The sequence below is a fragment of the Acanthochromis polyacanthus genome, chromosome 13, assembly GCF_021347895.1.
Source record: "Acanthochromis polyacanthus isolate Apoly-LR-REF ecotype Palm Island chromosome 13, KAUST_Apoly_ChrSc, whole genome shotgun sequence".
NCBI lineage: Eukaryota > Metazoa > Chordata > Actinopteri > Pomacentridae > Acanthochromis > Acanthochromis polyacanthus.
The window spans coordinates 40,213,707-40,231,070 of record NC_067125.1 but is presented as its reverse complement, the minus strand read 5'-3'; the positions used below and the strand labels follow the sequence as shown (position 1 = coordinate 40,231,070).

The following is a 17,364-nucleotide window of genomic DNA, read 5'->3' as shown; positions in this document are numbered from 1 at the left end:
GACGTGAGAGGCTGTGATGGGCGTTTCCTACTGATTTCTGATGACTGATGGCTTAATTGAGGAAATAATCCGCAGATAAGTCCTTTTTTAGTTCCAAAAGTAAATCCGTGCGTGTACCTGCCACCGTATTCAGTAACTTCAATAACAATGTAGAACCTTCAGTGCTTTAAAGACACTCATAAAGGGAAGAACAATCATTTAATAAAGAAGTTCTTCAAATGGTGAAGGGCAGAGAGCCCTTTGAAGATTCATTACAATATATTAAAGCTGATTGTGAAAAAGTAAATCTACATATATGGTGAAATGATCTAACCACTAGACAGGATGAATTTCCAGTTCACGCTGTTAAATAATTGAGAAGATTTTAACATATGTATAAAACTTACAAGCCATGAACTATTATGTGTCTTATTTATATAAATTAGGCTGTTTATTTTATGTTAAGCTTTAAGTGTTTCCACATTAGAGGATCTACAGTACAAACACCTGCCTGGGAAGTACCACAACCAGCAGAGGCGGTTTACGCGCACACACACACACACACACACACACACACACACACACACACACACACACACACACACACACACACACACACACACACACACACACACACTCAGTCTGCCGGGAGTTTCAGCTTGCAGCGGTGACGCACTGTGAGCTCACTGAGCCAGCTCACTGTTTATGTCCTCTTTCACACACGGAGATCAGCCAGAGACAGAGAGGGGGGACCTCGTATGCCGGCTTTGTGGTTTTCATCCATTCTCAAGCGTTTTTAATTCCACCTGCCGACTCAGTCCTCTGCAGCCGATGATGCTCGTCTCTCAATACTGATTTCGGCTCCATTTATTCACCAAACCGGTGAGTCCGACAACTTTTTTTTTCCCCATCCCACGAGTAGGAGTCTGAATGGCTGCTGAAGCCGGTAGTTAACTTGTGTCAGACTAGTGTGGGGCTTCTGTCGCCGCAAAGCCTGAGCTGCAGTCCTGACCACTTTTACGCACGGCGGTAACGTGTTTTTATGACTTTGTCTTGTGTGGCTGTACGGGACTTATACCTGGGGACGTCTGTGCGTAAAAACAGTCGCTGCTGTTTGTTTCAAGCTCAAGACAGCAGATATTTTCAGTGAACTCTGGCCTGTGTGTCAGCAAACGTTGTGTCTGTCTGTATTTTTAACAAACTTAGATTTAAATCACACATCTAAATGTCTAATGATGCTGGTGTGTTGCCCGCATACTGACTGGAATTATACAGTAATACTTTCGTATTGTTTACAGGCTTTTGGTTTTAATTTTTCTGCTTATATCCTCATTAAATATCTGTAATTTGGCTAATTTGACAGACTCGTGCTCCCTTGTCTAATGAGCGCATGCTTGACGCACAGTCAGGGGCTGCGTGATGACCTCACTGGTACCTCCTCTCTTTTAGAAATAAAGCCCTGGTTTTGCTTTTAACTTTATTTTTGTAGTTTTAAATCTGCTTTTCCTTTAATTAGGCACAATAAAAATGCTGCAAAGACGTGTCGGACAAAGAGAAGCAAAGAGAAAGTTGTAAAAACGTCAGTGTGTAGCATTAATATGAACAGATCTCTCTCATGCTTTTCTCTGTACACTGTTTGCTGTAGAAGTTGCTCATTTTAGGCTTCATTTTGACTGTAAATGCTCATGCACAATCACAGTTTCTTGTAGACAGGTGCATAGGAGATGAAAGAACTGTCTGTATGGCATGTTCGTTGTCCCTCAGTTTCAATTAGAGATTAGACACAGTGTTTAGGAGCTCTGTCGCCTCTTACCAAAGTGTTATCACATCCTCTGCTATGGTGGTTTTGGCAGGATGTGCTGCTACGTAACGAGCCCACCACAATGAGCCTTGAGGCCGACAGCCCCTCTTACACACCAGCATCAAGATGAGACTGTCATCTTTGCCAGACGCCTTCCATTGTCTGAGTCCAAATTCCTACACGCTTGTATCAATAAGAGGCTTTCGACCACTCTCACACTCACACACACCTTTATGCACACACACACACACTCCTCCACCAGGGCCACGAACAGCCTCACAAGCTCGTGCCATCATTATCTCAACACAGGCATTTTCAGGACGGATTTTACAGGATTTGTGAAATTGATTCGTCAGTATTATCTTGTCACAGCTCAAGTGAACAGGTATTTGATACTACTTGATGTTACGAGAAGACGGGCTTCCTCGTTCCTGACAGCTACTTTCACTTTTTATTGTGAAAGACCACGTGTGAGGGTGGGGAGATTCAGTAAATCCAACCCAGGGCTTCTCTTGGTTCCGTTAAAGCATCATTTAATGACTGTTATCTATTCCTTCTACACATTGGCTCAACAAATATGTAGTGTGTTAATCTCATATCTAACATCTAAAGTAGCTAGAGGCTGAGAAGAGAGAGCTCAATCTTTTACACTGAATAAAAAATGCAACTAAGCAAAAAAAAAAAATCAGCTTCAAGAGAGCTGTTTCTGTCTGCCATGCATTGGACCACGTTTCTGCCGGCAGACGTGTTTTTTCTTGAGTATAGCTTATATTCAACAACACTAAAACAGCACAATGGCATCATTATAGTCACAAAAGTATATTGGTCTTACTTGAAAATAACTACATAGGTCAGCCTGCATGGTTCCACAGATTTCTGAGAGCACAAAGATGTGTTAGAAGCCTGTTTAGGAAACAAATAGATGATTTTTTTAAAAAATATTTTGCTTTTCACTGGTTGTTTGTGGCAGCTGAAGAATTCTCCAAATGGAATTTAAACATGTTTGACATGTTTTTGCCTCCTTTAAACACATCTGTGTGTCTCTCATGTGTTTTCCTCCTTTTGATAGCAACACATAATTGTGATGGTGAGATTGTTGCCATATTGTCTGCTGGAGATGGATAATGTCTGGGCCAGAAAGTAACATTTTGTGCTGTCCACCATATTGTGTGCTCAACTTTTGCAGCAGTAAACTGCAAGAAGACTAACACCGGTAATTGTACACCCATGTGCACCTTAATTTGGAGCAACATGAGTGTATGCATGGATTGATCCTGAGCCAAATTTAACCCCCATTTTATGTCCCACCCCACCCAACATTTAGTGTACACTGCATGTATTTAAGGTCAGGGGAAGATGGGATAAAGAGAGGATGAGGGGAAGTAGAGAAAAGGGAAGAAGAGGTGGAGAAATCCAAAGAAGATTGAGTGCTAGAGAGAGAGAGGCATTAGCAATGAAGCCAGAAAACAGACGAAAAAATGTGTGTGTGTTGCAGCTTGGGGCCGATAACCGATGCACTGCTTCACCTCTGAGCGAGTGCATATGGAAGCCAAAGACCTAGCTAAGCTTTAGTTAACCCATCAATCCTGTCATCTGCACGTCCAGCCGTCCAACCAGAGCGGTTGGGAACGCCGCCCGACCGTCTTCCATCCTCGTGCCACAGCTGCCTGCCTGCCTGCCTCCACAATGTCAGCCAGGAGACTCTGTGCCAAAGAAATTCCCACCACGCCAGCCGCAGATCCCTGTCCAAGCTGGCTCAGCGTCCGCACACACAGATCAGTGCAGGATTGGATAATTACAGGGAGACCTAGACACAAAAACCTGAAGGGACGCTGGCATGAGCATGCAAACACGCTCACCTCCTGACACTCCTGCATGTACACACACACCCAGGTTTAATTAGAAGTTGGGGAAACAGGAATTAGTTGGCAGAAGTAGCCCAAATTTGCATTTTTCTTCTGATGATGAGGCTTTACTCAGGGGGGACCACTGTGCTGCTGCTCCTTCATCCGATTTCACAGTTAGTGAGCAAACTGCAAGTCATGCTGCAGAAGGTTTCCGTCAGTCATTCTTCCAAAAGTCACGTCGTGGCAAAGAGTCACTTCCCGGATGTGACAGATCCTTTGTATCTGAAGTTTACAAAGTTCACGTCTGTTGCAGAGTCCTTTTTAATCCCAAGCTTTTCTCCCCCCCTCTTGCCCTGATGACCTTTCTCCTCTGCCTCTTATATCTTCCCTGTCACTCCCTACTGTATGCTGTTTAATGACACAGTCTTAAAAATAAGCTTTCGAGAAAAGAGGAAAAAACAACTGCAGACGTTCGCTCCCCCGCATGTCGGTTCTGGTAGGGGAAAGACGAATCTGAAAGCGACCGCAATCTTGCTATCTGCACTCGCCAGTAACCGATTTCTGGCTTTTAGCTGCCAGAGCAAATCACACAGCAGCACGTCCAGGTCGATCTCTTTGTGATGAGGCGTGTGTGTGTGTGTGTGTGTGTGTGTGTGTGTGTGTGTGTGTGTGTGTGTGTGTGTGTGTGTGTGTGTGTGTGTGTGTGTGTGTGTGTGTGTGTGTGTGTGTGTGTGTGTGTGTGTGTGTGTGTGTGTGTGTGTGTGTGTGTGTGTGTTCTTGTACTTGCTACATGGTGAGTACCATTTTCTGCATTTAACTATCAAAGTGAGGACATTTTTACAAAGTGAGGACATTTTGGCCGGTCCTCACTTTGAAACAGCCATGTTTGAGGGTGAAGACTTGTTTTTAGAGAACAGGTATGAATTGAGGTTTGGTTAGGGTAAGGATAAAGTTTAGGCAATCAGTTGTGATAGTTAAGGTTAGGGTAAGGCTCTAGGAAATGCATTACGCCTATGGATGTCCTCACTAAGATATAAGTACAAACGTGTGTGTGTGTGTGTGTGTGTGTGTGTGTGTGTGTGTGTGTGTGTGTGTGTGTGTGTGTGTGTGTGTGTGTGTGTGTGTGTGTGTGTGTGTGTGTGTGTGTGTGTGTGTGTGTGTGTGTGTGTGTGTCATGTTTTGGAGGGGATCCGTACAATCCCTCATGTGAGAAGTGCCACAGACATGCACTGTTTCAAAACAACCGCTGAGTAATGACAATGTAGCCAACAAAGCAGGAAATTGAACCTCTCCTCTGTAGCAGCACTTTTATAGAGATATTGAATACAACTCAAAACGCAGCATATTTAGGTCCATAAATAAATATGGGTGCGTGTGTGTGGTTGGGTTGCATGTTGGGGGCAAACTGCAGGGCTGCAGAATGCATATCTGCTGATAAATCAGATTTCTTTATTCACCTTTATTTATAGAAATGCACAACACTGCCTCTGCATGCTTTTCGTACACACATATAGAGTACTGTACCACATTTAGCATTCCCAGAGGTCTGCTTAAAATCCCCTCTTTCCAGAGAGGGAAAACCCATCTCTGGACTCATTGACCTGCAGTGAACAACATAGTTTGACTTTTTCACTTATTTGCCTTCTTGACAAGAGTTTGATAACAATATTGACACCACTGTCAAATAGTAGATTTAGTTTCCAGCAAAAAAGAATCCAGTGGCAATGGCTGAGACTGAAAAATGAAGCAAACACTGTCAGCTGCAGTTCCATGAATGGCCACTGGAGACTGGCCTCAAAAGTGAGTCAATCCCCATAGACCCCCACATTAAAAGGTGCAACTTCACAGCAGAAATAAACATGTTTACAGCATTTTACAAAAACATTTTGGCCTCAATAGCAAACCTGTCCATTCATGATGGCCATACAGTATATAAATTTATATGTGCCTCAGCAGCTTAAACTATATCAAAGCTTAATGTTATGTATAATTATGCATGCTGCTGCTTTGAGTGACTGGTGGATACTGTCAAAGAACAGTCCAAGGCCCAGACATGTTTGCATGGCCCTTCTCAACTCAGCTCATGCTCCACATCTTTGTTTATTTTTGGATTAGCTGGGAGTTTGCAGAAGTCAAGCACTGTCAACATGGTGTCTGTCGAAGCTACAACACTAAGCAACAAAGCTGATATTCAGGAAACTTTTAGGTCCCCTGAGGATCCACCTGTCGTTATATACAGCGTGTGGTTTCCTCATGTCTTTCTTTCAGTCTTAATGCTAAGCTAAGCTAATTTGCTATTGGTTTCAGTTCCATTTTTGCTGTAAAGTTGTAAGAATTGTGTTGATCTTTTCGTCTAACTCTGAGCAGGTAATCGAATAAATGTCTAACTTGCCTCTTCAGATGTAGCTCTTTGGCAGGCCGAACTTTACTTGTGGTTCCAAAACATGTTTTCTCAGTAGACTCAAAGAGTAGATGCAGTAGTATGATTAAATACAGATGCCAGAGTGAAAATCCTGTTTTCCTCACCCGAGCTCAACCTCTGAGACAGATTTTTCCAGTGAGTAAAACAGTAATTAACTGAATCCTTTGCATTTGTTGGACAAATAGAGATAACACGTTGGAGGTGTTGTTTTCACACTGAGTACATGTGTTTGTGTGTGTGAAACTTTGTGAGTTTTATTATAGTGTGTATGCATCCTGACTTTAATATAGACATGGTTTGAGCACGAGTTGTGAATCATTATTTAAGGTGTTGGAACATGAGGAGTTGATTTACATCCTCTGTTAATGATGGTGGTGACGTAAAGGAAAATAGCAGACTCTGGAAAACAACTGCTCTGATACACATTTTCGCAACTCAGATTGTCCTCTGAAAACAAAAGAAAAAAGAAGCCCTTGGATTCTTTCAGGGGTTGTTTTGTAGTTGGAATTGGTCTGTGGTTGGATTCTGGTGGGTTAAGTAATAGCAAAGTGTCCTTGTTGCAAAAAACACCTTTTTTAAAAAACAAGTTTAGGCTTGTCTTGTTTGTAATGAGGCAGACAGTAAAATCTAATTGCATGCAAAACAATTCAAAGTCCATTAAAAACTCTGCAGAAATTAAAAGACATCTAAAAAGCACCACTGAGATTCAGATAAAATCAGGCCTTCATAATGCAATTCATGCAACTAAACAAAACCGCTATTGTGCTTGAAGCATTAGGGAATTTATGACTTCCCATAAAATGTAGCATCTGTTTGCAATGACCAAAAAGCAAGGAAGCGTTTCTGTTGTATCACCAGAGTGCTGTTTGTATGCATGCATGGTTCATGGTAGCTAGTAGGGCTGAACAATACATCCAGATATTATCAAAATTGCAAAATTGGCCAGTGAATATCCAAGTATTCAGACACATGCTTTTTATGGTTCTTTAACCACGGGAGGTTCTTCATTTTTACTTGAGTTATTTGATGGCAAATTACAGCCTGAAATTAGACCTGAAAATAAACTATTTTCATTCAGTTTCTATCAGTTTACCTAGTCCCAAGCTGTCATCTTGTAGTATGTTGTTCTGTCTGATCAACAGTTCAAAACCCAAAATGTTAAATGTGTTTTAATGGAAGACTCAGAAACTCTACAGTTTATGCATAAAAATTAAATGCATCTAGCATTTGACCATGATTATCAGTTTGGATCCACAATTTAATTAGGTTAAATAGGTTTCAGGGTCTGTGTTCTCCACCACAGTGACACAAAAATTGTTATCAGGATCATGCATTTTTGCTCAGACTTTGTACCTATATGAAACTGGAGCAGTATAGTGTCACCGTGCTCTCTGGTTGCTGCGGTGTATTTTCTGTCAGTATCGCAGAGCTGTAAACCTTCCTCTACTCTCTCTGGTCAGTTCAACTTCTCTTGTTCCAACTTAGTGATGTCTGACAGACAGTGCACAAGAGAAACCCGGTAGGTTTCTGCCGGTGTACAGTTCCACTGGAAAACATGACGACTGACATCACAGCAACCCCGAGAACGGAGGAGGAGGACGGACAGAAGCTAGAGAGACGGTTGTCAGACACGATCCCTGTAATGAGACATTGTCTGAGCACTAACGTAGAAAGTGTTGGCGTAAATCAGCTTTTCATTTGCCAGTAATGGGCACCTCCATGGAGTCAAACAGAGGGTATGGTTGTCCCGATCACGTCGTTGTCTTACACGTGCACATTATCTCTCAGTCCACGGAATGTCTGATGAACAATGGAGTGTAATTACCTTAAACCTTTTTTTTGCCACCTCAGTTCTTTTTTATTGTATTTCGCTACTCGGGCCGTAAGATAATACTCACGTGCATCACAACGAGGTGTTCCCCAAGGCCGGGACGAGCTACATGACCTAGTGGGCTCAATAGGTAGCCATTATCTGCACGGGAACTGCAGGTTGGCGTTTTTTTTGTCAAACCTTTCTGCATCATAACCTAGAGGGAAATCCAAGTTTTTTTTTATGTGTGTGAGCATTACCCTGAATCACAGCTAAAGCCAGGATAAATCAGCATTATGGTGTAATATATCTCCAAAATGTCTGCTGTGCGGTTGTTCAGGAACTCTGAAAAGCAACCTTGTTTCAAGCTTGGTTGCCCGTGCATTTCTGAGATAATTTAATGGTCTTAAAAAGGGCTTCATGAGCCTTAGACAAAGGAGGATTTCAAAACCCGTAGAGGAACAAGTAATTCTTCCTGATCTTCTCTAATGATGCATAACTGCACCTACAGGGCAAAGGACAGACATCTGTAGATACTTAAAGTCAATAATAAATGAGAAAACTATTATAATCCAAGTTTACTTTTCTGTAGATTTTAGAACAAGAAGGAAACAAAAAACTGTACCCAGACCTGGTCCATCTCTAGGCCTGACCCGGACAACTGTATCATCATGAATTTTGTTATGAGATAAGGTAAAATCTAAATGCCACTTCAGGTAAACAGAGGCTGCTGCTACGCTCAGGATGACGCTAGTCCGCTCAGTGCAGCGGTATGAGGTGGGGAACTCTATACCTGTGAACCATCCTAACCCCTCAACGCAGCTCACTGACCCGTGTGGCTGACTGCTCTCTTAAACGCGTATTGGTTAGGTTAGGCAAGTGAAACTATCTGATTGAGGTCAATGGAACATGCTTTGATGACACAGTCCAAGTATTCACGCTGCAGAAGACTTTTTGCAATAGGGTTGCATACTGCAGCAGTCAATGTCTGCATCACTGATTCATTATTAGGTTTGCAACTACAGCTGCTGCTATAGCATCAGATTCCAGCATTTTCCTTTGTGGGAAATGTTGTTCATCTGTGCTCCTAAAAACTTCAGTCGAAGGCAATTGGACTTTTTCTTTTGGTTCTAGAAGACCTTTTTCCGCTCATCCGAGAGGCTTCTTCCATTCTGGCTGAAGTGGAATATCAGATATGTATTATTACTCCAAAATGGCCAATGGCAAATTAACAATGCAGGACTCCCTCGCCTCAAAGTGCAAATGGTTGTAAACCTGCCAGGTCGGTGAGGATTCATGATGTTAATGGTGGTGAAACATCCTGGAAAGGATCTCAGAGACAGTATAAGTGGTGCCAAAGACCCCCTCTTCTGTTTAAACATGGATGTTCCAGTTCTACATAGACGGATTCCTTCACTTCTCTCTCAAATGATCTGTCTTCTCTATCCTAAATGTGAACTTCAAAGGAAGACATGTACAACTAAGAATCTGTACAGACATTGTTTATCTCGATTGTGGTTTGTTAGTTATTAAATACTGGTCTAACTGCAGCGTGCACATTTCTATGCTTCCTGATTTACAACGTGCCTTCTAAATGGGGATTCTATCTGTATGACGTACATATTACTGGTATATACACGGTCTAGTTTTATTACATAATTCACATCTAGGCCAAGCAAAGTAAGATTGCACCTGAAAATCAGAAGAAATAACATGTGGGACTGCAATGAGAAGAGGCGATTGCTAAAAACCCAGTGATATTTAAAGAAATCATTGTTCATTTGTTGTTTAGTCCATCAACATTCTGTTATTTTACAGCCCTTAGAATAAGGACAAAATGACTGATAAATGAATGATTTGCTGTGAAACATGGCCGTCTTGTTTTTTCACAGTCTTATTAAAAGCAAATGAACTTAATTGCATGTTTCGGTGGTGATATACACATTTGTTAATACTGTTTGCCATCTTTCAGTGACTTTTTAAATCAAAGTTATCTTGAAAAACTAAACCAAATAGTCTGAATGAAACCGTTTTGCTCGTTCTACGCAGAAAACGGTTCAAATTACAAGAGTGCAAATAAGAACACTACTTCCTGTCAATCAATGACGCAGAACACGCCGCAGTGTTTGTTTGATTTAAGTCTTACAAATTACATTTATTACCTCTACCAGGATGACTGAAATATGTTTTTGTGTGTCTAGACTCAACACTAAAAAATAAAATAGCACCTTATGTCTAACCAGAATCCTCCTCGACAAACACATGTCATTGTTCAGAAGGCAGTAACGTGGTGGCTTCGCCCCGCTTTACCCGTGATCTGCCCTGCAGCTCAGTCACCTCAAACTGAAAGGCGATGAGTTCCAGTCATTCTTGTGTTTCCTCTTTTGTGGTTCCTTCCTTCCTTCACAGCTTCATCCAGTAGGATTTCTCAGCTCAGCAGCCGCATGACATCAAGGAGCCAGAAAAAGCTCCCAAACACATTTGGCCGGTGCTCGCCTCCAAAACCACCACGGAATAGAATAATGTCCATGTTTTTGTCATGCCTTCGCCATTACTTCTTTATTATTGCTATTTTTAGCTCCCAGTGAACAAAACACAAAATGTGACTGGTCATCTGACGTCGGCGTGACTTGTTATTTGCATGTGTCAAACAGCAAGGAGGGTTCTGGGTAATTACTATTTTACAAAGTTTAGGAAAAGTTGTCACGCTCCTCTCCCTTTCCTTTGAGGTGTTTTTTAATTTTAATCCAGTTTTTCTGTTTTCGTCTGTTCACATAAAATGACGAAAGCACTGTGGATGTTGGTGCCTTTGTTGTGTTCGCCGGGATATTCTGAGAGCTGTTAATGTCCAGCTCCTGCTTCCTCTGCCTCCATCCCTTTGTCTCTAGAAAATTTTCCCCCCTTTCATCTGCCTCTTCATCCCACAAATCCATCGGACAGCGGCCTCCAAACCAGAGCACATGGCCGACACAGGCGTGAAGAAAACTATGAAAAGGGAAACATGCGAACAATAAAATGCAATTACGGGATTGACAGCTCAGACCGGCCAGAGACGACAGGAAGGGCACGTGGAGGAAAAGTGCAAGAGTTCAAGGATGACAGTGAACTGCAGCTGCTGTGACCAGAATTATGTAAAGTCAAGTTAAGTAAGGTTTTAGGGAAGTGCAGTAGAGTTTACATAGATTACTGAATGTCACATTGTGGCGGTCAGCAACTCCAATGTGATTTCTTTGTCAGTTAAAATGTGTGCCAGAAACACATTTCTGCATTTTTCGCGGTTTCTCGTCTCAAAACCACCTTGGGGTCATCTCATTCCTCAGGCTGGAAAATGCTGTTTAAGGAGCTATAGGAATGTGCTCCAGGTGACTCCTTATTAATAACATCCCATCATTTAACACAACAGCTTACTGTGTCTCCACCGAACCAGAGCGGGATTAGCATTTCAGTCAGGAAGGAGGATTGTTTCATGGTTTTGAAGGGAGAAATCAATCTCTCTCTAAGTTTAATGAGTTGCTCTTTTACTTCTTCCTTATATAACAGGTGTCATTGTGCTGCCAGTGCTGGATGCAGTGCACTTAAGTACTACAAACTCTGCTGACCTTGGGGAAGAGTAGCCTATATGGAAAAGAGTGCAGACTTAACAAATATGGAAGAATCTGTACTATAATTCTTGTTATTTTCAACATCCAATTGATTTTTTTTGTGCAGTATCTGAATTTCCTGTTGGAGATATTTTACACCTGGTTTCTGCCCTTGAATAACATAACAAACGTGCTGTTGGGTTGTCTGTAAATCTGGTGTTGTTTGCAATATGCACATGGAAGTATGTCATTACAGTGGGGAGAGACCTCGCTCCTCTCTACCTCCAAAGAAAAAGTACAGATCTTAACCACTGTTATCATGAAAGTTTACTGCTGGGTCACTGGAAATAGGTTGTAAGTTTAAACCTTATGGTGCAGTTTTGCGTACACGTAAGAAATGCTGAGTCCATCTATCCAAAGACAAAAACCTTTTAGGGGTGTGCTCATAACTTCAGAAGTTGACCTCAGTCCTTAACCTTTATGACCACTAGGATAACTCTTCCATAATTAAACTATGCTACATGAATGTTACTCAACTAACATGAAACAGTCCCCTAACAACAAAGATACATGTACATAAAATGAACAAATAGATGAATGATAACCTAAGAGCTCATGGTTGATTTTACTTACACAATCCACATATGGAAGAATCAGCGACAAGGAGAAGGCTAAAGAACTCCCCACTTTTAAAGACAACGACTTCTTGAATGAAGGCCAGAAGCTGCAGATAGGAGACGACAACAAGAAGTACTTTTTGCAGAAGCTAAAAAGGGATGTCGAGTTCCTGGCCACCCTGAAGATCATGGACTACAGCCTCCTGGTGTGGATCCTATATATTTGTTTTTATTTTCTGCCAATGTCGCCTACACATTTGCGCTATCCCCTTTGCCGCTGTAACACTGCAAACTGCCCCATTATCAGACTAAAGACATCTTTTCTCATCTTTACTTGTCTTATAATGAGCCATTGGTGATCCTCAGAGGTTCTTGTAGGCCGTGTGCTTCCATACCTGCCTGCCACCTGTAACTTTAGAGAGCTGAAGAGAAATTACCTATGTTCTAATTTACGTCTCACCAAGAAAGCCAAAAGGCATATTTCCCAAACTGTTGAACCTGTGCCTTTAAAATACAATAGGGAACTGTCCAATTCTCCAATGGCCCACGTTTGAGTGACACTTTGTGATGGTTGATGAGCCATGCGTGGACACAGAGGCGGCCATGTGGCTGTAGGTCCAGTGGAAGCCCCACGTGTGGCGGTCGCTTCTGTAGTGGGTTTGTGGAGAAAACCTCAGACAAACTGGATTTAAATGTAAATGCATCACATGCAGACATTGCTGGCTCGGACTCCCTGGCTGTGAATGGTTTGGACTTCTAAGGACAGTGGTTAGGCAGTGGGCACGATTTAAACATTGCTTTTGGACACGCTTTCAGATTCATCGTTTTGTATTTTGAGTGGATTTTCACTGCTTGCGTTGCTGCTGCTGCACTCTGGCCTTCACCTGTGGAAATGATGGACTGCATATCCAGTGTGATCTTTCTTCAATTTAAACACCTTTGCATTGACTGAAGTACTAGTTCTGTAGACTAAATGAATGGTGCATAATGGAAAGATCATTTTTAGCAGAATCTTTTTCGAATTGAGAAAACGTGATCTCTCTACAAGCGCTCCTTTTTCTTACTTCCTGTGTATTCTTACTCCCAATTTTACAAAAACACAGTACTTCCATATAAAGAGTTAGCTGGAATATATGTATTTATCACCCAATAAATCAGTTTCACTCTGCTCTGCTGCAGTTTAGATGGTACAGTGGCTGCACATGTAGAGGTCAAGCGAGGTTCTTTGCAGAAAGCCAGCATTCCTCAACCCCTCCCGGCCGATCCAATTTGTTACTTGACACTTTCTAAAAAAGAGGTACTTAATTGTAGGTCCCATTTTTGTTTTGCTCTCTCTATCATTGTCTTTTATTGATCATTTTTTGCCCTTTTTCAGCCATGAGGATGCAGGCTTGAAAGTGTAGATATATGTGCGCGTGTGTGACTTGTAATTAGCCTCTTGCTCTGGTCTGTATGGCATTTTAACAAATGCTTCTATATATACATCATGCTATCAGGTTGGAGTTTTAGCAATGTCACTCCCTGCCACTTTCTCCTCTTTCCATCCGTCCCTCCCTCATTCTCTCTTCCTCTATGACTGGATCGGCCCTGTGTTGTTTTTTCAAGCTGGTGGTTTTACTTTCCTTGCTTTATCTTTCTCTTCCCCCCTAAAATTATCCCTCAGAAGCCTGTCATTGCCGTGATGGCCCAGCCGGACCAAAATCATAAACTCATTACATTTTTTATTTTCTTGTTTGTACAAGGAACAGCTTGGTGTTGGCAGGATGCTGCAGCATTCCAGATGTTTCCGTGTGTGTGTGTGTGTGTGTGTGTGTGTGTGTGTGTGTGTGTGTGTGTGTGTGTGTGTGTGTGTGTGTGTGTGTGTGTGTGTGTGTGTGTGTGTGTGTGTGTGTGTGTGTGTGTGTGTGTGTGTGTGTGTGTGTGTGTGTGACCTGCGTGAACAAGTGTAAATGTACACAGAAAATGTTGTACAAAAGGATCCCATCACGGCACACTTATTCAACTCTAGAGATGTGCTGTGTGTGTGTGTGTGCTGACCACACATAGTCAGAGAATGAATGGGTTATAGTGGAGAAGTGTTGATTTACTCGCTAACTAATGTTTTAAATATTGTGTTTTGCTGTGTGGTCAAAGGTGAAGAGCTGCACTGAAGCAGCCTCACACACAGACACAGACACACACACACACACACACACACACAGTGTTTTAGCTTTGATAGAAGGGGCATGTCCTAAGGACGTCAGGGGAGTGTCTGTGGTCACAGTGACAGTATAAGACACTGGCAGGTACTCTGAATTCTCCATTCAGCTACACAGACTTGTGTGTTTCTGAATTTTTTCGTCTCTTTGGTAGCTTATTTAAGTCTCGTCTTTGTGTTAACTCCGTCTCTCAGATAAATATTTACAGATTTTTGTATTTTCTATTTAATCTTATTTTGCAAACTTTTATCAAGTGCAGGCTTTAATCAAGTGTTTTAGACAGTTAAAAGAAAATTAGAGTATATTTGACTTTAGTCCTGACTCAGCATTCGTAGCAGTACGCACAGCATCCTCGCCTCGTTGCCACGGCAACTGTGTCAGTCAGCTGCAAGTCTGGGGTAAGTATGCTGCTCTGTCTTTCCCATTTTCTCTCCTTATTTTTTTTGCTATCTTATCCAAAACATTTTTGTCCACTTTTTCTCTTTCTCCTTTACTTTCTGCTGTCAGACCACACTGACTGGTTTCTCATCTTCTCTTGTGTCCCTCTCTTGCCTTCCTTCTGCAAATATATTCTTTTTTTATCCTTTGGTTGTTTGAAATTTTCCAAATTCCTCTCACGTTTTTACTTAGTTTTTTACAAGCTTATTTAGGGCCAACAAGTCTGTCAGTTAGAAAAGCACAGAGACAAAAGGAAAAGCCGTTATGAACACTGTGCTGTCAGTCCTCAGCACATTTTACCGTCTCACTCGTCACATGAGCATCTGATGTTTTCATATTCAGTTGGACGGAAGTGGTGTAAAATGCAGTGTGAAGGATTTCAATGCTGTGTGAATCTGTCATTCATCTCCACCACTAATAGGACCCAGACAGACTGAGGTCTCCCCTGATAATACTGGTGCTGTGTGAGTTCACAGTCCTGTCATTGTGGCCACAAATGGGAGCAAAACATTCAAGACATTTTGTGCAGCAGACTTTCTCGCTTTATTTTGTCAGTTGCTTTATGGAACAAAGTAGAATTAGTGAATGCAGCGATTTTTTTAAATGTATTTTTTTAATCTCTATGCTCTAAGCAGTTCAGCGTTTTTAGAAGTGTGTGCATGGTAAATCTTGAAAATGGTTGAATTTATTTTGAGGTGAAGTTGATGTTTCACACGTAACTCCTGTTATCATAAATGAACTGAAACTAGTCCAGCAAATCTGAAGGTCTAGAGAATAAAAGGTCAGAGTTTGACCACAACGCTGACCCTTTTGCAGCTTTTTATTTGGTTTGACAATTTCAGCATGACACATTAAAGAGAAAGAACTCAAATCAGTTGAGAAAATGTGCCACAGTGCCATAAATGTCGCTGAAAAACTAAGGCGGTGATAACAAGAGCTCTAAGAGTTATTTAGTGATCTCAGCTTAGATTTCATCTTTGTCCGTGACCTCCTTCCCAACCGCACGTTTGAGTGCATATAAATATGTATTTAAGTGCACTGTAGGGATTGACGCTATTTTAAATAAGCTCTTGTCAATTATTTTCCAGCTGTAGATATCTAATTTTAGAGATGACAGCATTGTTTTGCTGTAACACCGCAGCAGCCTGTGGCCTATGCATTTACACACATGACCCATTTGTGTAGACTTAAAGATTGCTCTGGTTGAGTTCTTACAAACCTTCTAAAAAAACACTTCCCTGTCATGATGTGTCTCTTTAATTTGATGTCATTATTCCATAACAATACTTAGTTTTTCTAACTCACCTAAACTCAAAGCAGTGCTCATGTCAGTGGCAGCTGATGTGGAGCTTTGATAAAGTCAGCATGTGCTGGCAAATGAACATGCTGCAGAGTGAGTCATTGCTTGAAACGCGTATATGAGTACAGGCGACCCAGAAATAGCCTCAGAAAAGCCCTCGTTCATTAGCTGCTGTTTGTAAAAAAGGTGCTGATTCACGGTAAATGTTATTTACGACGTTTACAACTGCTGCTTACCTCCCTGCTGCCAGAGTCACTGTGCTTCAGATAAATCACAAAAATGACTCGGGTGTTTTTTTGCCACATGAGAGTGTGGTTTAGTCTGAGTATGCGTGCATGTGTGTGTGTCTGATAACATTAATTGTGTTGTGTTGTAATATGTCATGACCTCTCTGACTAGAAAGAGTTTGTTGACTGATGGAGATGACAAAGCTGATTTGTGTTAGCCGGCTACATCCGTTTCTAAATGTAAACTTCATCATGTGTTCAAATGTGATGAACCTGTTTACCTTTTCTGTCCCTCATGTAGATCATATGTACATAGAAGAATACATTGAAGAAGATGAGGAACCACCTTTGCTGCTCAGCTCTTGTCCTTCTCGCGGTAAATATGTGCATATGAGTGTTTATGTGTGTATTTATGTTACAAAAACAGCGTGCATTCACATGTATGTGCGCCTTCACTGACTTCTGGGTGTGTTTCAGGTGTTCGGCTGTGGTGGGACTGCAGCAGTGAAGTGTCGGTGGGGGGACGGATGTGTGTGTCTGCAATGCCCTGCAGGCCAGGAGCCTTCCAAGGTGAGACAACTAACGCAAGTAAAATGATTAATTCTGATTGATTTTTGTCCTCTTTCACGCTAACTGGCTTTCACCCCACATCCTGACATTTCACTGTGTAGTTTTTCTCTGTACTGTTCTGCGGAGCTTAAAGAAGTACAGGACAGAGTACAAATGACTGGTGATGTAATCAGCCGCAGCCAAAGGTTGAACCTGGCACTGAAAGAACACTATGATTTCTTTTATTCGCAGTAACAAACGTTCATTCCCTATAAACCCTCGGGTCAGAAACCTAAAGTGTATTTTCAATTAACCTTTTTTAATCTTCTCTTATTTTATACTTTACATGTTTGGCCACCACAGTCAACAGAAAAGAAAATGTTGCTGCTCCCATGAATCCATAAATAATGGCCAGCCTGTACGACAACGCTTTGGTGTCATGTTTCTCTTTTGTTGCAGGTTGTGTTTATGAAACTGTGTTAGATCATGTACAGTTACTAATGCCATTTGGGCTTTAGTATGAAGCTGATTATGTAAAAGTATAAAGAGGATGAGAAACAGGACAGTTTAGTATCCCTCTGCTGCTTTTTCAGCC

General features: G+C 41.7%; 1 protein-coding gene across 2 annotated transcripts in view; it reads left to right on the top strand.

Annotated features, from left to right (window-relative positions):
• Positions 1–606: 606 nt before the first annotated feature.
• Positions 607–17,364, top strand: part of relt (RELT TNF receptor) — a 30,647-nt gene continuing 13,889 nt past the window's right edge. The window contains exons 1-3 of one of the 2 annotated variants that reach the window (XM_022206357.2): positions 607–861; positions 16,522–16,596; positions 16,698–16,790. In XM_022206357.2, coding sequence (XP_022062049.1) covers positions 16,555–16,596; positions 16,698–16,790 — 135 coding nt within the window. In that variant the 5' untranslated portion in view covers positions 607–861; positions 16,522–16,554. The remainder of the gene's footprint in view (positions 862–16,521; positions 16,597–16,697; positions 16,791–17,364) is intronic. The other variant, XM_022206349.2, reaches the window with a different exon arrangement.